Source organism: Salmo salar, chromosome ssa06 (genome assembly GCF_905237065.1).
Source record: "Salmo salar chromosome ssa06, Ssal_v3.1, whole genome shotgun sequence".
NCBI classification, from domain to species: domain Eukaryota; kingdom Metazoa; phylum Chordata; class Actinopteri; order Salmoniformes; family Salmonidae; genus Salmo; species Salmo salar.
In genome coordinates, this window is record NC_059447.1 from 22,598,707 (window position 1) to 22,618,147 (window position 19,441).

Below are 19,441 nucleotides of genomic sequence, written 5' to 3' on the forward strand. Positions count from 1 at the left end.
ATAGGTTTTGTGAAACGGGTTATTTATGTTTGGTGATCTCTGGCTGAGCTGCATGCACCGCTGCTCATGCGCCCAGGGTTGAAGGCTGTAGGGTGACTTCAGTTGCGGCATCCTATTTCAGCCTGGTCTCATAGAATAGATGTAATATAGTAATGCAAATCCTGGATTGGAACGAGTATGTTTGATATGGTTACATAAGGCAGATGATTACTTAAAGGAAAAATGAAAGTAGCCTTGTTGGTCGGGGTGGATGGGTGGGCATACAACACAACATCTAGCAACCCAAACGTTGTGAGTTCAATTCTCATCGTGGACAACTTTGGCATTTTAGATAGGCTAACTTGTCAAATGCTTACTACTTTTTATCTACTTTTCACCTACTTAGCATGTTAGCTAACTCTTTCCCTAACCTTAACCTTAACCATTTTAGCTAACCCTTCCCCTAACCTTTTAAACATACTCCTAAACTTAACCCTAACCTTAACCTTAACCCTAACTCTATCCCCTAACCTAGCTAACATTAGCCAGCTAGCTAATGTTGGCCACCTAGCCACCTAGCTAGCTTTGTAACATATCATACGTTTTGCTAATTCGTAACAAATTCTATATTTAGAAAATCGTAACATATTGTACAACTTGCAAATTTGTAAAATATTGTGCATTTTTAAAATTCTTAACAAATAATACGAATTGTAATTTGTAAAATATCATATGAAATGGGTGATGGACATCCACAAATTAATACATGCCATACCAAAATGAGTATCTCGGATTTACATAAATAATATTATGAAATGCTCTGAGACCATGTTGCCTATTTCTACATCGGAATGAATGGGCAGTTGTTTTCTGTTCATTGCGATGTAAAGAGGGAGTGCTGAATGTTGCAATAGAGTATTGTCAGTTTACCGCCAGACAGCAGCATCACTTTGATGATGTAGCCGAACAACAACAGCAAACTCGTCAATTCTGATTTGGGATCAACGTGGCTCAATTCAGAGCTCACTGAGCGCTTGCTTTGTCCGGGATGTTAGCTCTGCCACATGACACTTCGGATGACTCTTGGATAGTGCTCAGAGGAATTTAGCCTAGAGTTCATCACCGTTTTTGTAATGCTTTTCTTTTACAACTAATATTACCATCAGAAGCGTTGCTGATCTTGACCGTGCCAATTATTTTGCTAATGGGTCGTTTTAGTGGCTGTTCTCTCGTGATTTCAGTGAGAAGATGACTGCGTTTACTTTGCTCTGCTCGGTCGTGTGATTGCAGTGGCATAGCGCACGCTCACATTCAACGCTGGACTGAGAGCATAGCTGTTCTCTTCAAATATAACGATTGTTTTGTTTTTATCAGTCTCGTGCTTATCGTTGATGACAATTGCCTAGCGCTGTCATACGTTTGAGTTGCCATAGACCGCCAACAGACACAGAACCTGAACGTCGTTTCAACTTCTGGTCGTTTCTTTGACAACTGTCTTGACGGAGGAAGAATATGTTGATGAAGGAATATAGAATATGTATGCCGCTCACTGTGGAAGAGGTAAGTTAGGGTACTTATATCTCCCAGTTTTTCTGAACATTTTGCGTTTTCTTTTGTCCTACAACTAAACCTAAAACTGAAAGGTTTAGGCTTTGCATGGTAGGTATCGCGTTGGTCATTGTATGGAATGTCTACCATGCTAGTTGCAAACTGGATGGAGTAGGTAGGTATGCCATTTTCTTGTGAAGAACTTTGGTACCACACTGATTTTAAGAGTTATTTAGAGTACTGTAGGCTAAACCACAGGGTGGTGCTATTGGAAGTATGCTAGGCCTACGCCATACTTTCCTTGTTTGGTTTATTGCGTTTAAGTGCAAAATCTTCACATACATATCTAAGACACTAAGCAAAAAATGTAAGAGATGTTACAGTATGTTGTCTGTGTGTGTCACCCTGCTAGCCTACTCATACAACCATCAGTTAGGACTTCTGGCACTCTGTAACTACAGTGCCTCTCTAACGGTTTCCCTCTGGTACAAATATAGAGGTGACTGATCGTTTGTTTGATAGATTGATTGAATAACACAGGCTTATCTGCTGGTTATTATGTGTCTTTCAGGAGCAACCCTGCTCTGACTCCGTTTCAGGGAGCTGGGTGTCCAGATGGCTAGGCTTGCTCTTGGTCATTCGTTCTGTGTTATCATTAACTTTAGATTTGGTAGTCACAGCTCTCTGCCCATATTATGTCAACGGGGGCTGGTTTATTTTATTTTAGATAATCAACAACATTATTTTTATTTGAGAACCATTTTTTGGGGAGGTGGGGACACTGATTTTGTTTGTTTGGTTACGTTTTATGTGTTCCTTGTTCCTTTATCCTTCACCATCATTTTGAGCCTAGGAGTGAGTTTCTGCAATTTACAGACCGTTACTTTAAAAATAAATATTTATATGACGAGAGGAAAGAGAGTCGAAGAGCGAGTAACAGTGCATTCGTAAAGTATTCAGACCCCTTAACTAATTCCACATTTTGTTACGTTACAGCCTTATTCTAAAATGTGTTAAATTGTTTTTTCCCCCTCATCAATCTACACGCAATACCCCATAATGACAAAGCAAAATCAGGTTTACATTTACATAAGTATTCAGACCCTTTACTCAGAACTTTGTTGAAGCACCTTTGGCAGCGATTACAGCCTCAAGTCTTCCTGGGTATGACGCTACAAGCTTGGCACACCTGTGTTTAGGGAGTTTCTCCCATTCTTCTCTGCAGATCCTCTCAAGCTCTGTCAGGTTTGATGGGGGGCGTCGCTTCACAGCTATTTTCAGGTCTCTCCAGAGATGTTCGATCGGGTTCAAGTCCAGGCTCTGGCTGGGCCACTCAAGAACATTCTGAGACTTGTCTCGAAGCCACTCCTGCGTTGTCTTGGCTGTGTGCTTCTGGTTGTTGTACTTTTGGAAGGTGAACCTTCACCCCAGTCTGAGGTCTTGAACGCTCTGGAGCAGGTTTTCATCAAGGATCTCTCAGTACTTTGCTCCGCTTGTCTTTCCCTCGATCCTGACTAGTCCCTGCTGCTGAAAAACATTTCCACAGCATGATGATGCCACCACCATGCTTCACCGTAGGGATGGTGCCAGGTTTCCTCCCGACGTGACGCTTGGCATTCAGGCCAAAGAGTTCAATCTTGGTTTCATCAGACCAGAGAATGTTGTTACTCATGGTCGGAGAGTCCAAGCAGACTTTCATATGCCTTTTACTGAGAAGTGGCTTCCGTCTGGCCACTCTACCATAAAGGCCTGATTGGTGGAGTGCTGCAGAGCTGGTTGTCCTTCTGGAAGGTTCTCCCATCTCCACAAAGGAACTTTGGAGCTCTGTCAGAGTGACCATCAGGTTCTTGGTCACCTCCCTGACCAAGGACCTTCTCCCCTGATTTCTCAGTTTGGCCGGGTGGCCAGCTCTAGGAATAGTCTTGGTGGTTCCAAACTTCTTCCATTTAAGAATGATGGAGGCCACTGTGTTCTTGGGGACCTTCAATGCTGCAGAAAGTTTTTGGTACCCTTCCCCAGACCTGTGCCTCGACACATTCCTGTATTGGAGCTCTACAGACAATTCCTTCGACCTCCTGGCTTGGTTTTTTGTCTGACATGCACTTTCAACTGTGGGACCTTATATAGACAAATCATGTCCAATCAGTTAAATTTACCACAGGTGAACTCCAAGTTGTAGAAACATCTCAAGGATGATCAATGGAAACAGGATGCACCTGAGCTCAATTTCGAGTCTCATAGCAAAGGGTCTGAATACTTATGTAAATAAGGTATTTCAGATTTTTATTTTTGATAAATTTGCTAACATTTCTAAAAACCTGTTTTCACCTTGTCATTATGAGGTAGTGTGTGTAGATTGATGATTATATATATATATATTTTTTTAATCCATTTTAGAATAAGGCTGTAATGTAACAAAAGGTGAAGGGGTCTGAATACTTTCCGAATGCACTGTATGTGGGGGTGGGGGTGTTCATCCCCTTCATTCAATGACACTGAAGTAAACTCCTGTAATGATCATTAGTATTACCTATTTTTGTCCTTTTAGGGATGGTTTCTAAGAAATTACTTCATTTTTTAAAATTTGAATTTGGATTGTTCACATGTTCTATAGTGAAAAAAATATAAACGCAACATGCAGAAATGTCAAAGATTTTACCGAGTTACAGTTCATATAAGGAAATCAGTCAATTGAAATAAATAAATTAGGCCCTAATCTATGGATTTCACATGACTGGGAATACAAATATGCATCTGTTGGTGACAGATGCCTTTAAAAGGCAGGGGCGTGGATCAGAAAACTAGTCAGTATCTGGTATGACCACCATTTGCCTAGAGTTGATCAGGCTGTTGATTGTGGCCTGTGGAATATTGTCCCACAAAGTTGCTGTCGTACACGTCGACACAGAGCATCCCAAACATGCTCAATGGTTCACATGTCTGGTGAGTATGCAGGCCATGGAAGAACTGGGACATTTTCAGGTTCAAGGAATTGTGTACAGATCATTGCCGTGCATGCTAAAACATGAGGTGATGGCAGCGTTTTGTGTGTATGGAACATTTCTGGGATTAGGGTTACAAAGGGTCGGAAACTTTCCGGTAAATTTCCGGAATTTTTCCATGGGAAGTTAAGCCCTGGGAATTTAGCTTAAATTCATCAAAAAAGTTAACTTATAACAGTGAACCTTTTTTATGGGATACACGTAAGGCAATTCTACGTCTTGTGGCATATTTTGGTTAAACTATCCCCAATTCAATGGAATTGCAACCCTCTGCCTGCACAGTGCATTCTTCCATCACATGTAGAGCTGATTCTCAAGATCTTGCACACTAATGAGATGCTATTGAGCCCACACTACTACACTGTCTGAGCCAAGGACTAAATGCTTTCTGGTAAGTTTTGATTACAATACTGGGTGGGGTGAATATATTTTATACGACATTCATGATTTTTTGTTAACTAGTAAGTAGTAGCCTACAGCAATGTGTGTTTAAACAATTTCTAACTTGTTTACAATTTATGCTAATTAGTTTTTGCTACCACGTGGGTTTTAGCTTGCTTGATCCCACTAACTGAGGAGTGTTAATTCACCTATTTCCATACATGTTTCATTTTAAAACCATTTATCTTACAAAGGTGTTGTTTAATCTAACTGTTTAACTATTTATCTGTACATGAAATTGTATTATAATTTCTTTACCTATTTTTTTCTAATCTTTACAGGAAAATGCCACGGGTACTATCTGATGTGTGGAGACATTTCACTGCAGCTAATGTAGAAGGAAAAGCTGTGTACGTTTGCAAATACTGTGCCAAATCATATGTGAAGAATGCAACAAAGATGCAGAATCATCTGGCCAAGTGCATAAAGTTCCCTCAGCACTCACAACAAGCAATCTCTGACAAAAGTTCCTACACTTCTATTCGAGGTGAAAATTATGAATCAGACACCTTAGCGATAGCAACAACTCATGGTCCTCCTGGAATCAGACGTTTTTTTGACTCAGTGGAGGAACATAGTCAGAGAAATGCTGATGAATGTCTTGCTCGAGCTGTGTATGCAACTGGTTCACCTCTGATGCTCACAGGCAATGGAAGATATTTCTGAATGTTCTTCGCCCAGCATACACCCCTCCAACCAGACATGCATTATCTACTAATTTGCTGGATGCAGAGTTCAAGTGAAGGTCAAGCAAATCCTAGAGAAAGCAGACTGTATTGCAATCATCTCTGATGGGTGGTCGAATGTTTGTGGGCAAGGAATAATTAACTACATCATCTCCACCCCTCAACCAGTATTCTACAAGAGCACAGACACAAGGGACAACAGACACACCGGTCTCTACATTGCAGATGAGCTGAAGGCAGTCATCAATGACCTTGGACCACAGAAGGTATTTGCACTGGTGACAGACAATGTTGCAAACATGAAGGCTGCTTGGTCTAAAGTGGAGGAGTCCTACCCTCACATCACACCCATTGGCTGTGCTGCTCATGCATTGAATCTGCCCCTCAAGGACATCATGGAACTGAAAACAATGGATACACTCTACAAGACAGCCAAGGAAATGGTTAGGTATGTGAAGGGTCATCAAGTTATAGCAGCAATCTACCTCCCCAAGCAAAGTGAGAAGAATAAGAGCACCACATTGAAGCTGCCCAGCAACACCTGTTGGGGTGGTGTTGTCATCATGTTTGACAGTCTCCTGGAGGGGAAGGAGTCTCTCCAAGAAACGGCCATATCACAGTCTGCCAATATGGACAGACCCATCAAGAGGAGCCTCCTGGATGATGTATTTTGGGAGAGAGTGGTAAGCAGCCTGAAACTCCTGAAACCTATAGCAGTAGCCATTGCACAGATTGAGGGAGACAATGCCATCCTGTCTGATGTTCAGACTCTGCTTGCAGATGTAAGAGAAGAAATCCGTACTGCCCTGCCCACTTGACTGTTGCTCCAAACAGAGGAAACTGCAGTTCTGAAATACATCAAAAAGCGTGAATACTTCTGCCTGAAGCCCATACATGCCGGGGCGTACATGTTGGACCCCAAGTCTGCTGGCAAGAGCATCCTGTCTGGTGCAGAGATCAACAAGGCCTATGGTGTCATCACTACCGTGTCTCGCCACCTTGGCCTGGATGAGGGCAAGGTTCTTGGCAGTCTGGCGAAGTACACTTCCAAGCAAGGGCTTTGGGATGGAGATGCAATATGCCAGTCGTGCCAGCATATCTCATCAGCCACCTGGTGGAAGGGACTTTGTGGATCTGAGGCTCTTTCCCCTATTGCCTCCATCATCCTCCAAATCCCACCAACATCAGCCGCCTCAGAGCGCAACTGGTCCTTGTTTTGGAACACACACACCAAAGCACGCAACAGGCTGACCAATACAAGGGTTGAAAAATTGGTGGCCTTCCGGGCAAATTTGTGGCTTTTTGAGCCTGACAACGAGCCATCCTCAACAAAGTTAGAAAGTGACAGTGAAGATGAGGCCTCAGAGTTTGATGTTCAAGAGATAGACATTGAGGAGGTCCAGGGAGAAGACATGGAAGCCTGAGAGGAAGATCATCTAGAAAGTAAAGCTTTGGTTATCATTTTACAGATGTATGTTGAAAACGTTTTTGGGAGATGCAATGGATCATTGGGGATCATTCAATATTCCCGTCCTTTTGTTTTTCAGTGAAATCATCCCATGTGAAGAGTGAACTCATTTAATTAAACTTCAATTCGTTACAAATGTCATTTTTTTCTATTGGAAGGGTTTAATAATTAGCAATTATGTCTACTTATGATAAGGTAAACTGTTTATGTTTCTGTCTCCATATGGTAAATATATCCAATGCAAAAAACATCTACATTTAACTGGTATTAATATTAATTTGCATATATTCCCATTAATTACAATATATTCCCGTAAATTCCCACGGAAAGTTTCCACCTCTGAATATTCCCCAAAATGTGCAACCCTATCTGGATTTTTTAGTTCAGCTCATGAAACATGGGACCAACACTTTACATGCTGTGTTAATATTTTTGTTCGCTATATAATGTATATTTAAACATTTTGAACTTAAAAAACAAAACTTTGTAAAAAAAAAAAAGAAAAAAAAAAAGAGTCAACTCCAAAATTGTATAATGGTTCTATGAGTTCTGTCACATGTCATCTCTACAGCTGCATCCCAGACAGGGTCTGTAGTTGTTGTGGAGCACTGTGTGTTGTTCCTGATTAGAGGAAACACTCCCACCTTGGCCACTCTAACCATACAACACTGGTCTGCTGGCACCTCAGTGCTTTTCTATTTTGTTGACAAAATTATGCAGATGTGTTCACAGGCTGTGGGAGTTCCCTGGCTGCGAGACACTGGCAGTTCATTTACTGCAATCTGGGATGATGAGATACAGTTCGTTTGATCTCAGGGGCATTACACTTGATCTTCAAAGGGCAGAAAAACTATTTCAGTTCCCTGTGGATTATATTACTGTATCTTCAGAGAGAGAGACAGAGAGAGCGCTCTGCTGCCCACAGACTGTTTGTTTGATGCCAGAATAGGATCCTGAGCCTTCTCTTTGTTTCATGGCCTTGCTGTGTTCTGATACCCCTGCCCTCAGTCATGACCTGAGAGGTCATCCAACCATTAGATTCCTGTTTGCTATAAGATGACGACCAGAGTTGACACTGCATTCCTCTATTCCTCAGCAAGAGGAATCATCTGTTTCCCCTGAAACATCAATTAGGCTTATTAGTGTGTCATAAAGTCACAGGATCCAGGAGTCATTACACCCATTCCAAACATGTCAACACTTCACAAGAACGAGGTTCTCTTACGTAAAAAGAAGCTAATGAACCCTTAGTTGCCATGGAAATGTCATAAAGGGGTGTAAGTCATAAATTCAAATGAAAAGCTTTCTGCTTCTACAGACGCGTACCTCTTTAGGTCTCTACAGAACATTGACTGAGGTGTTTCTATATGGACTCTCTGGTCTCGCAGCAGGTACAGTCCAAACAAACACCTCAGTTACAGTGCTTTATTTCCACGGTGACATTGTTTTGCCGGGGAAATGAGAGCGGTGAAGGTTATCCCTTAAAATAGACCGAGCACAGCAGAATAGTTTGACCGGTTTGACAGATGGCCTCTCATTTTGCTGCTGCGTGGGATGTGCAATTAACAGAAGGGACAGTGAGTTCAGGGTTTAAAGTAGTTTTCTTTCAGTACTCTCCGCTTGCAGGTTGAAACTACTCGACTTTCAGTCCACTTAAAAGAGGAAATGATCAAAAGGACGAGGTTGAGAATGTTATCATTCAATGGGCATATCTGATGTGCTATATCCAATTACAACCACTTCAAAATAAAAGTATCCAATGTGTTCCATTACCATAAAATCACTTCAAGCTCAATTCAATGTTATAGCTCCATAATGTCATGAACGACTAAAATAGCCTTGGCTTTTACTGTGGGACACATCTTTGTTCTATCTGTAGGGCATCTGTTGTTTCCAGGTGGTGCTTCAGTTTCAAATTCCCACCTCTGGACTTGAGCATATGGAATGGATGGAGCTTATTGGTATCTGTAGAGTGTTTGCTGTGTTTTGGTATGTTAGGAATAGTTGGCCTTACTGTCTTCACTACCCCTAGGGTTTCTTTGAGGTCGCAATGATCTAACCATCTACGTGTGTGACCAGGTGTACTATTCCCTAGGTCACAGCATTGATTTCCCCACAGTTATTAACAAACGAGAACATTCCCTACTCCCCATTGAAGAGACCAAGTGAGAAAGTATCACCCTCTGAAGTCTATCGAACCTCATCCAACCTTATTGTTCTCTCATCAACCCCACCAGTAAATTGTTCTTGTGTGTTGCCGTGTGATTGTGATTATAGGTCTGTCACTATATCACGGCTCTGGACAGGCTTAGTCTAGCTGGCTGAACACTGGCGGTCTGGCCACTGGCTATAAACCAGATGGGGTTCTTTTTTTGGGCTTACTTGTGATTGAAGATTATATTTTCCCTCCCGACCAGGCTGCCGGTTTAATCTGTTGATGATATCACTGGACTGACCTCCAGTCAGTTTGATGACGTGGTCTAGCTCCAGCCAGTTGCATGGCAGTGTGGATCTGTCTCAGAATTGAAATGGCCCTTAGCATTTGTCTGAATGTTCACCAATAAGTGGCTGTCAGATGATTTTTTTTTTTACCTTGAAATATCACGGACACACTGCTTCAGACACACTGCTTCAGACACACTGCTTCAGAGACACTGCTTCAGAGACACTGCTTCAGAGACACTGCTTCAGAGACACTGCTTCAGAGACACTGCTTCAGAAACACTGCTTCAGAGACACTGCTTCAGAGACACTGCTTCAGAGGCAGATGGATGTAGGCCTATGCTATATCAAAAGCATAGACTATATCAAGTGTTGATTATGTAGGCTACTTGTTTCTTTTTAGTCCATTCAAGTAGAGACAATCCTGGTGGTTACCTTGTTCTAACTAAATCATAACTCCATGCGTTTTCCTCAGCGTTGGGTAGGATACTTTCTAAACGTAATCTGTTAGTTACTAGTTACCTGTCCAAAATTGTAATCAGTAACGTAACTTTTGGATTACCCAAACTCAGTAATGTAATCGGATTACATTTCCCCCTAAGAGGCATTAGAATGCATTTGGTGTATCATCATAATGGCCTCTGACTTGTCGTCAGACTCACTCAGGTGGAAAACTTAAAGTTGCGTCTTTTTTCAATGCTGAATTGAATGTCGTTGAGAAAACAGAGAGGTGTAATTTCCTGCAAACATCCTTTCTGAATTTAAAAGTAATCCAAGAAGTAATGTAGTTTTTCAAAAGTATCTGTATTCTGATTACAATATTCTTGCTGCTAATGTAACCGATTACAGTTCGTTTTTTGTAATCAGATTACATGTAATCAGTTACACCTTTCTGTAATCAGTTACTACCCAACCCTGGTTTTGCTGTTCTAAACGATTCCATCCCCCGGTGCGGGTCATCTGCAATGCTAATACTTTACATAAGATAACGGAACTGTCACGACTCTTCTCATCACATGTCATCACTGCATGGCATGCAGCACCATCAAGAGAGACATAGAAAAGTGTCATTAAGTCCGGGGATAGATTTTTTTTATGTGTGAAGCTTCGAAGCACAACTTGAAAGCATGACTCTGTTATGTTCGCTGCACTTCTTAAAGGTTTAGAAAATCAAATCAAACAAATCACGTTTTATTTGCTCTGTGATGTGCCCTGTGGTGTGTGGTGTGTGTTTAGACTATGTGCCCTGTGGTGTGTGGTGTGTGTTTAGACTATGTGCCCTGTGGTGTGTGGTGTGTGTTTAGACTATGTGCCCTGTGGTGTGTGGTGTGTGTTTAGACTATGTGCCCTGTGGTGTGTGGTGTGTGTTTAGACTATGTGCCCTGTGGTGTGTGGTGTGTGTTTAGACTATGTGCCCTGTGGTGTGTGGTGTGTGTTTAGACTATGTGCCCTGTGGTGTGTGGTGTGTGTTTAGACTATGTGCCCTGTGGTGTGTGGTGTGTGTTTAGACTATGTGCCCTGTGGTGTGTGGTGTGTGTTTAGACTATGTGCCCTGTGGTGTGTGGTGTGTGTTTAGACTATGTGCCCTGTGTGGTGTGTGTTTAGACTATGTGCCCTGTGGTGTGTGGTGTGTGTTTAGACTATGTGCCCTGTGGTCTGTGGTGTGTGTTTAGACTATGTGCCCTGTGGTGTGTGGTGTGTGTTTAGACTATGTGCCCTGTGGTGTGTGGTGTGTGTTTAGACTATGTGCCCTGTGGTGTGTGGTGTGTGTTTAGACTATGTGCCCTGTGGTGTGTGGTGTGTGTTTAGACTATGTGCCCTGTGGTCTGTGGTGTGTGTTTAGACTATGTGCCCTGTGGTGTGTGGTGTGTGTTTAGACTATGTGCCCTGTGGTGTGTGGTGTGTGTTTAGACTATGTGCCCTGTGGTGTGTGGTGTGTGTTTAGACTATGTGCCCTGTGGTCTGTGGTGTGTGTTTAGACTATGTGCCCTGTGGTCTGTGGTGTGTGTTTAGACTATGTGCCCTGTGGTCTGTGGTGTGTGGTGTGTGTTTAGACTATGCTAGGCTATTTTCTTCTCGCTGAAGCTCTCCCATGGAGCTTGAGGGGCGTGATGGAGTGTTTCTAATGTTGGCTCTGCATTACAATGGTGACTCATAGCATCTCTCTGAGGCATAAAAAACTAAACTCCTTTCATACAAATAACCTACCATTTCTCTCTCTTGTGAAACAAATAACCAACAATGACACACAGACTAATCTACTGATGAGACAACACAGAGAATGGGTCAATGTCTTCTTCTGTACTGGCTATCAGATGTCTTGATTGTGTCTCCCAGAGTTGAGCTTTGAAAGATCTGGGCAGTGTTCAATAGGCTCAAAACGGGAGAAAACATGTCGAAACGAATAGTCACTACCTGAACTCCAATCAGAATGCTCTTTTAGATTTATTTGTTTAATTATGGTTTCCCGTTTGGTGCCTCCTGAGCACTACCCAGGAGCTCTATTGTTTCACCAGCTACCCTGTACCACTCTGCTCTTATGCTGTGCCTTTCCCCACAGGTCCCTAAGCTATTGGCATTTGATTTAAAACCCCCCACAAACAGCCTCTTATCTGCTGTCTAGTGACACAGGAACACTGCACACAATTATATGACATCCAGGTTTGAGTGATTGAACAGATCTTACATCTCATGCAGGGATACTGAGGAAGGAACAGTGAATGAAATATCAAAGTATTGGTGGCTGAATGAACAACTGGAGTTTGTTGTGTGTGTGTGTGTGTGTGTGTGTGTGTGTGTGTGTGTGTGTGTGTGTGTGTGTGTGTGTGTGTGTGTGTGTGTGTGTGTGCGTGTGCGTGTGCTTCCGTATGTGCATTCTGGCTCAAGTCAGTTTGTTCGTTTGGTAGTAGAGCTTTCTTCCCTCACTTTGAAGAGGCTACAGCTGTTCGGGATGTTGCCGCTAACGACTCCCTGATGAGCATCGAGGAAATGTTTAGTATTCAGCTCGTGGGTCACCGATGTAATCATGTTCTGGCATCACAGTGTGAACCAACCAACCCTCTGTCAGCACCACTAACATCACTGACGTCCCTATTCCCTATTCACCCAGACAGGTAGGCTAGGTACACAGAAGAAATTACAGTCATCACAGGAGAGTTAGACTGTATAATCACTTTCAAGGTGATAAGGAGATTTGATTTGGGATCCCCATTAGAAGACGCCATGACAACAGCTAGTCTTCCTGGGGTCAGACACATCATGAAAAATACATTACAAACAAAAATACTTTAAAATGTACATTCTGTACATTGAAAAAACATTAACAAGTAGACATTACACACATTTAAAATACCTGTAAGGCAACATTTAACAGTCAATACTTATATTCAGGGTCATTGTCACGTCCTGACCAGTATAAGGGGTTATTTGTTATTGTAGTTTGGTCAGGACGTGGCAGGGGTGTGTTTGGTTTGTGTTGTTGGGATTTTGGGGTTAGTTGTATGGTCCTTATTTTTATATGTCTACGATCACTTCTAGGTGTTGTATTTCTTTGTTTTGGCCTGGTATGGCTCTCAATCAGGGACAGCTGTACATCGTTGTCACTGATTGGGAGTCATACTTAGGTAGCCCTTTTTCCCACTGTGTTTGTGGGAAGTTGTTTTTGCACAGCTGTGTAGCTGTCATGCGGTTTTTCTTGTTTTGTGTTCTCTTGAATAAAGTTTCAGATGTTCATGAGACCCGCTGCGCCTTGGTCCACTACCTTTGACGACGGCCGTTACAGTCATTATCTGTCCATTCATATGGTCAGCCTTAGTAGATGTACTTTTAATGTTTTCTTCAATGTGAATCGATTTTTCACTTAGGAAATATAAGGTGATAACTTGAGAATAAGTGACACTTATTCTGGGACTTATTCCAGACTGTGGGAAGTTACAGAACGTTCCTATAGAAATACATGGTGTGCAGTAGACATGATTTGCTGATCCTGATTCAGCTAATTAAAGTTTTGGAGGATTAGTTGAGTAGTTAAACCAGGTGTTGTAGTGCTGGGCCGGGACAAAAGCCTGCTGGTGGCCAAACCCAGAAGGGAAGAACACTACCGTAGCATGTAGCAACAGACCAAACTGTAGTTAATTAAGAGAACACTCTCCTTTGAATTTAGGCAAATAGAATGTCATGGCAACAGCTTATTGAGTGGCTCTCAGACTTGTGGCTCATGACAGGCTAAGTGGTTCTGTAATCTCTATCTCATCTCTTTTTATCTCCAATCTCTCTATGATGATGATTATTATTATTGACTGACAGCAACTTCTATTGTATTAATCTCGCATTTCAGAATGAGAGAAACCCGTCTTCAACCCTCTGAAATTGGTGTGTGTGCGTATAAAACGCAGCATAAAATACAGTATTCTTCATGGTGGTGGAGCTATTTGAAACTAACAGTCCCAGCCTCGCTCTCCAGTCCCCAAGGTAGAGGTTCTCTTCTCTGGCTACGAGGGGACCGTTCCCTTGCCTCTGTCTGGATCTCATCGTTCAGACTGGCCTGGCACAGAGAGACCAGACGGAAGGAGACACGCTCACCTATCCCATCTGCTAGACGTCAGGGGGTGAGTGTAGTGTGATATGCAGAACCTTCTCTGCTCCCTCACTGCGTCTCCTCCATGGCCTGGTGGCCAGTCTGTTTCTGCTCCACCATGCCAACTTGCCGTTGTCTTGCCAATAATTGGCACCGATGCATTCCAGACTGTTTGGTAAAGCAATGATACAGTGTAGCGTTGTTATAGAAACAGTGATGTGTGCTATAGAGGCTTGTAATTTGTCCATAAAGGGAAGTGGTCATATTAACACATAATGTAGTTCCTACTAAAGGGTTTGCCTCGTTGCCTCTGTCCTCTCCAATGTATGGCAAGGGAGAGAAATACCTGTAAACAAGGAGGACATTGTGGTATGTAGCCTACATTTATTTTCATTACAAAACTTGGACTTCCAGTTTGTCTTAAAGTATTTCAACCTCAGTGCTCCTTGTTGTTATGGTTCTCATCCATTCAATTGGCAATTTAGGATCCTATTTGTCCTCTTCCTGAACGGAGAGATGAACTGTCCTCTCCTTGTGCTCAGGCCACAGTGTAATGAGGCCTGAAGAATGGAGGGAACACAGAGAGAGAACAACAAATGAGAGTGTCATTGTTACTCTGCCAACCACTTTAGAAAACAGTGGAAGTGTCTACTCTGCATATCCTTTCTAATAAAACTGCATTTGTGTGTGTGTGTGTGTGTGTGTGTGTGTGTGTGTGTGTGTGTGTGTGTGTGTGTGTGTGTGTGTGTGTGTGTGTGTGTGTGTGTGTGTGTGTGTGTGTGTGTGTGTGTGTGTGTGTGTGTGTGTGTGTGTGTGTGTGTGCGCGCGCGCGCGCGTGTCTCCATTGAGCTCTCTGGAGCTCTCAGTGCCAGCCAGCACTGTAACTGCAGTACTTTTAGTCATGCTGTTGGCCTGGACTGGACTTGCTCTGAAGACACCTTGGAGAGGAAATCTCTCTGAATGAAGTGTGTGTGTCATAGAAAGACTCCAGAGTGTGTTTGTGTGTATTGTAGAAAGACTCCAGAGTGTTTGTGTTTGTCATAGAAAGACTCCAGAGTGTGTTTGTGTGTATTGTAGAAAGACTCCAGAGTGTGTTTGTGTTTGTCATAGAAAGACTCCAGAGTGTGTTTGTGTGTATTGTAGAAAGACTCCAGAGTGTTTGTGTTTGTCATATAAAGACTCCAGAGTGTGTTTGTTGTAGAAAGACTCGAGTGTGTTTGTGTGTGTTGTAGAAAGACTCGAGTGTGTTTGTGTGTGTTGTAGAAAGACTCCAGAGTGTGTTTGTGTGTGTCATAGAAAGACTCCAGAGTGTGTGTGTCATGATTGTCGTATGAAGGAGCGGACCAAGGCGCAGCGTGTGTATCGTTCCACATTTTATTATAACTGTGAAACTATGCAAGACATACAAATAAACTACTAAACAAAATAACAAACTGTGACAAAGAGGTGAAACATACACTACCTCCAAATAATCTCCCACAAAACCTAGTGGGAAAAACAACAACTTAAATATGATCCCCAATTAGAGACAATGATGACCAGCTGCCTCTAATTAGAGATCATCCCCCAAAAACAACATAGAAATACAGAAACTAGAACCACACAACAGAACATTTAAACTAGACAAAACCCCCTGTCACACCCTGACCAACTCTACCATAGAAAATAAAAGCTTTCTATGGTCAGGACGTGACAGTGTTTGTGTGTGTTGTAGAAAGACTCCAGAGTGTGTGTGTGTGTGTGTGTTGTAGAAAGACTCCAGAGTGTGTGTGTGTTGTAGAAAGACTCCAGAGTGTGTGTGTGTGTCATAGAAAGACTCCAGAGTGTGTGTGTGTGTCATAGAAAGACTCCAGAGTGTGTGTGTGTGTGTGTTGTAGAAAGACTCCAGAGTGTGTGTGTGTGTGTGTGTGTGTGTGTGTCATAGAAAGACTCCAGAGTGTGTGTGTGTGTGTTGTAGAAAGACTCCAGAGTGCGTGTGTGTGTGTGTGTGTGTGTGTTGTAGAAAGACTCCAGAGTGTGTGTGTGTGTTGTAGAAAGACTCCAGAGTGTGTGTGTGTGTGTGTGTGCGTGTGGACTGACTAAACAATGCATCACTTACACATGCTGTTTGTATCTACAATAGTCAGTCACCAGATTAGCCCATGTAACTTCCACTTCATCACAGCAGGACCATTTCAACACTATTCATTCTCAGTGTAACACTCATGGCTATGTTCTGATATGAACTGAAATAAAAGCATGACTGTTTCACAAACAAATGGACTTTTAGCAGAACAGTCTGTCTTTCTTGATCGCTATCCTCTATAGAACACCTGACAACACTTCCGTTGCCATCCCTCAAAAATCCTCTACAGCAAGGCACGTCTTATTATACACCTGTATTAGCCTGTAATTCATCCAAGGCTATTGAACCGTATCTCAGATAAAGGTAGCTAGCCTTGATATGGCTGTAGTAGCATCCAGTATTATGGAACATTGAGTGTAAATAATGGAGTCTGTATCAGGGCTAGTGAAGCAGCAGGAGAACACTAACCTAACGTAGCAGGAGTAGAAAGACGTTTTTCAGGGGAAACGGAAGTTAGGTTGAAAATACTGTATCCCTGAAAACCGGAAGCATCCGCTTTCTGTCAACGCCGCTGTGGGTGGGAGGACACTGATGTACCTCCCAGCCAATCAGTTGTCAGTGTTACGGTTGAGTTATGTCACTGTGTTACTCTGTCTGGAGGACACGGCCCATTAGCTATTACTGTGATGGAGTCTGTCTACCACACACACTTTGGAGAGTCATGCAGACTCCCCAGGCAGACTACATTAGAGAATGGCTGCATCCCAAACAACACCCTGTTCCCTATAAAGTGCACTACTTTTGACCAGGGCCCATATTAATGCACGATGTAGGGTGCCATTTGAGAGTCATTCTATGATTTAGCCCAGTTGGGGCTGAAAGAGCCCACTAAGCTTGGCCCACACTGGGTAATACTGTTTATTCATTTAGAGACGGCTGTTGATAATGGACAGACACACTGGGTAATACTGTTTATTCATTTAGAGACGGCTGTTGATAATGGACAGACACACTGGGTAATACTGTTTATTCATTTAGAGACGGCTGTTGATAATGGACAGACACACTGGGTAATACTGTTTATTCATTTAGAGACGGCTGTTGATAATGGACAGACACACTGGGTAATACTGTTTATTCATTTAGAGACGGCTGTTGATAATGGACAGACACACTGGGTAATACTGTTTATTCATTTAGAGACGGCTGTTGATGATGGACAGACACACTGGGTAATACTGTTTATTCATTTAGAGACGGCTGTTGATAATGGACAGACACACTGGGTAATACTGTTTATTCATTTAGAGACGGCTGTTGATAATGGACAGACACACTGGGTAATACTGCTTATTCATTTAGAGACGGCTGTTGATAATGGATAGACACACTGGGTAATACTGTTTTCATTTAGAGTCGGCTGTTGATAATGGACAGACACACTGGGTAATACTGTTTATTCATTTAGAGACGGGCTGTTGATAATGGACAGACACACTGGGTAATACTGTTTATTCATTTAGAGACGGCTGTTGATAATGGACAGACACACTGGGTAATACTGTTTATTCATTTAGAGACGGCTGTTGATAATGGACAGACACTGGGTAATACTGTTTATTCATTTATAGACGGCTGTTGATAATGGACAGAGACACTGGGGGTGGAGGGAGAAGTCTGTATGCTGAGTAATACACAACCAGTCAAAGGTTTGGACACACCTACTCATTCGACCATGAAGTCCTGATTCACACAGTCTCCTCTGAACAGTTGATGTTGAGATGTGTCTCTTACTTGAACTCTGTGAAGCATTTATTTGGGCTGCAATCTGAGGCTGGTAACTCTAATGAACTTATCCTCTGCATTAGAGGTAACTCTGTCTTCCTTTCCTGTGGCGGTCCTCATGAGAGCCAGTTTCATCATACGCTTGATGGATTTTGCCACTGCATTTGAAGAAACTTTCAAGTTCTTGAATTGCTTCTTATTGACTGACCTTCATGTCTTAAAGTATTGATGGGCTGTCGTTTCTCTTTGCTTATTTGAGCTGTTCTTGCCATAATATGGACTTGGTGTTTTACCAAATAGGGCTATCTTCTGTATACCACCCCCACCTTGTCACAACACAACTGATTAGCTCAAACACTTTAAGGAAAGGAATTCCACAAATTAACTTTTGGCAAGGCACACCTTTTAAAACACATTCTCACTTACATATTCCTGTCAACAAACTGATATGAAATTAATGTAATTCAGTGTTTTCTAATGATACAGTAGGATTTACACGGCTGTTAGAACCTGTCTTTTATTGGCTATCGTTTCCATGGAAAATGACTCGTGCACCAATGTGAAGTTTATAGGAGCATATCAAATTGGGTGTCAAATGAAAGCTAAGAGTCTATTTTTGGGGAATTAAGGCATAAATACATTTTTCAACCGTTTTCCCATCTTAAAATTAGGAATAAGTAAAAGCTTTGATTTGTGGATAAACAGATGGAAAAGGGGTCTTAGAAAACAAATACCAGAAAAAGTATAAAGGTATTAGAAATAATGTCATCAAAACACAATAATGTTGACGCCAACTAATATCAACACTTATATTTAGTTTTGGAGAAATGGTTTACCTTCTGTAAGTTTAGGAAATATATCCTTGTGCCTTGTAATTCCATTAACAGAAACCCACAAACAGCAGGTATCTTTAAGATATTTTCACATTTCTCTCCCTCAGGAGGGAGGATAATGAAAGTTCACAGAAGTAACTAGTAATGGTAGACCTACCAATTAATTATAGTGATTTAAAACTTGTAATTCTGTTACCAAACTGGTAATGGAATTACAAAAAAAATCAGTAATTACTGTACTTTTTACTCCTTTTTCTCCCCAATTTCATGATATTCAATTGGTAGTTAGTCTTGTTCCATCGCTGCAACTCCCGTATCGACTCAAGAGAGGTAAAGGTCGAGAGCCATGCATCCTCCTAAACACGACCCTGTCAAGCCACACTGCTTCTTGACACACTGCTTGCTTAACCCGGAAGCCAGCCGCACCAATGTACATGACCGAAGTCAGCGTGTATGCATACGGCCCAGCACTAGGAGTCGCTTAAGCGCAATGGGCCAAGGACATCCTGGCCGGCCAAACCCTCCCCTAACCCGGACAACGCTGGGTCTGCGACACAGCCTGGGATCGAACCCGGGTCTGTAGTGAGACCGCTGTGCCACTCGGGAGGCCCTGGCC

At 42.3% G+C, this 19,441-nt stretch overlaps 1 protein-coding gene across 1 annotated transcript in view; it reads left to right on the forward strand.

Moving 5' to 3' along the window:
* The first annotated feature begins 831 nt into the window (after positions 1–831).
* Positions 832–19,441, forward strand: part of LOC106606702 (cytoplasmic phosphatidylinositol transfer protein 1) — a 119,235-nt gene continuing 100,625 nt past the window's right edge. Inside the window, 1 exon segment of the mRNA XM_014203058.2 lies at positions 832–1,539. Within this exon segment, the coding sequence (XP_014058533.2) occupies positions 1,492–1,539 (48 nt within the window). The 5' untranslated portion in view covers positions 832–1,491.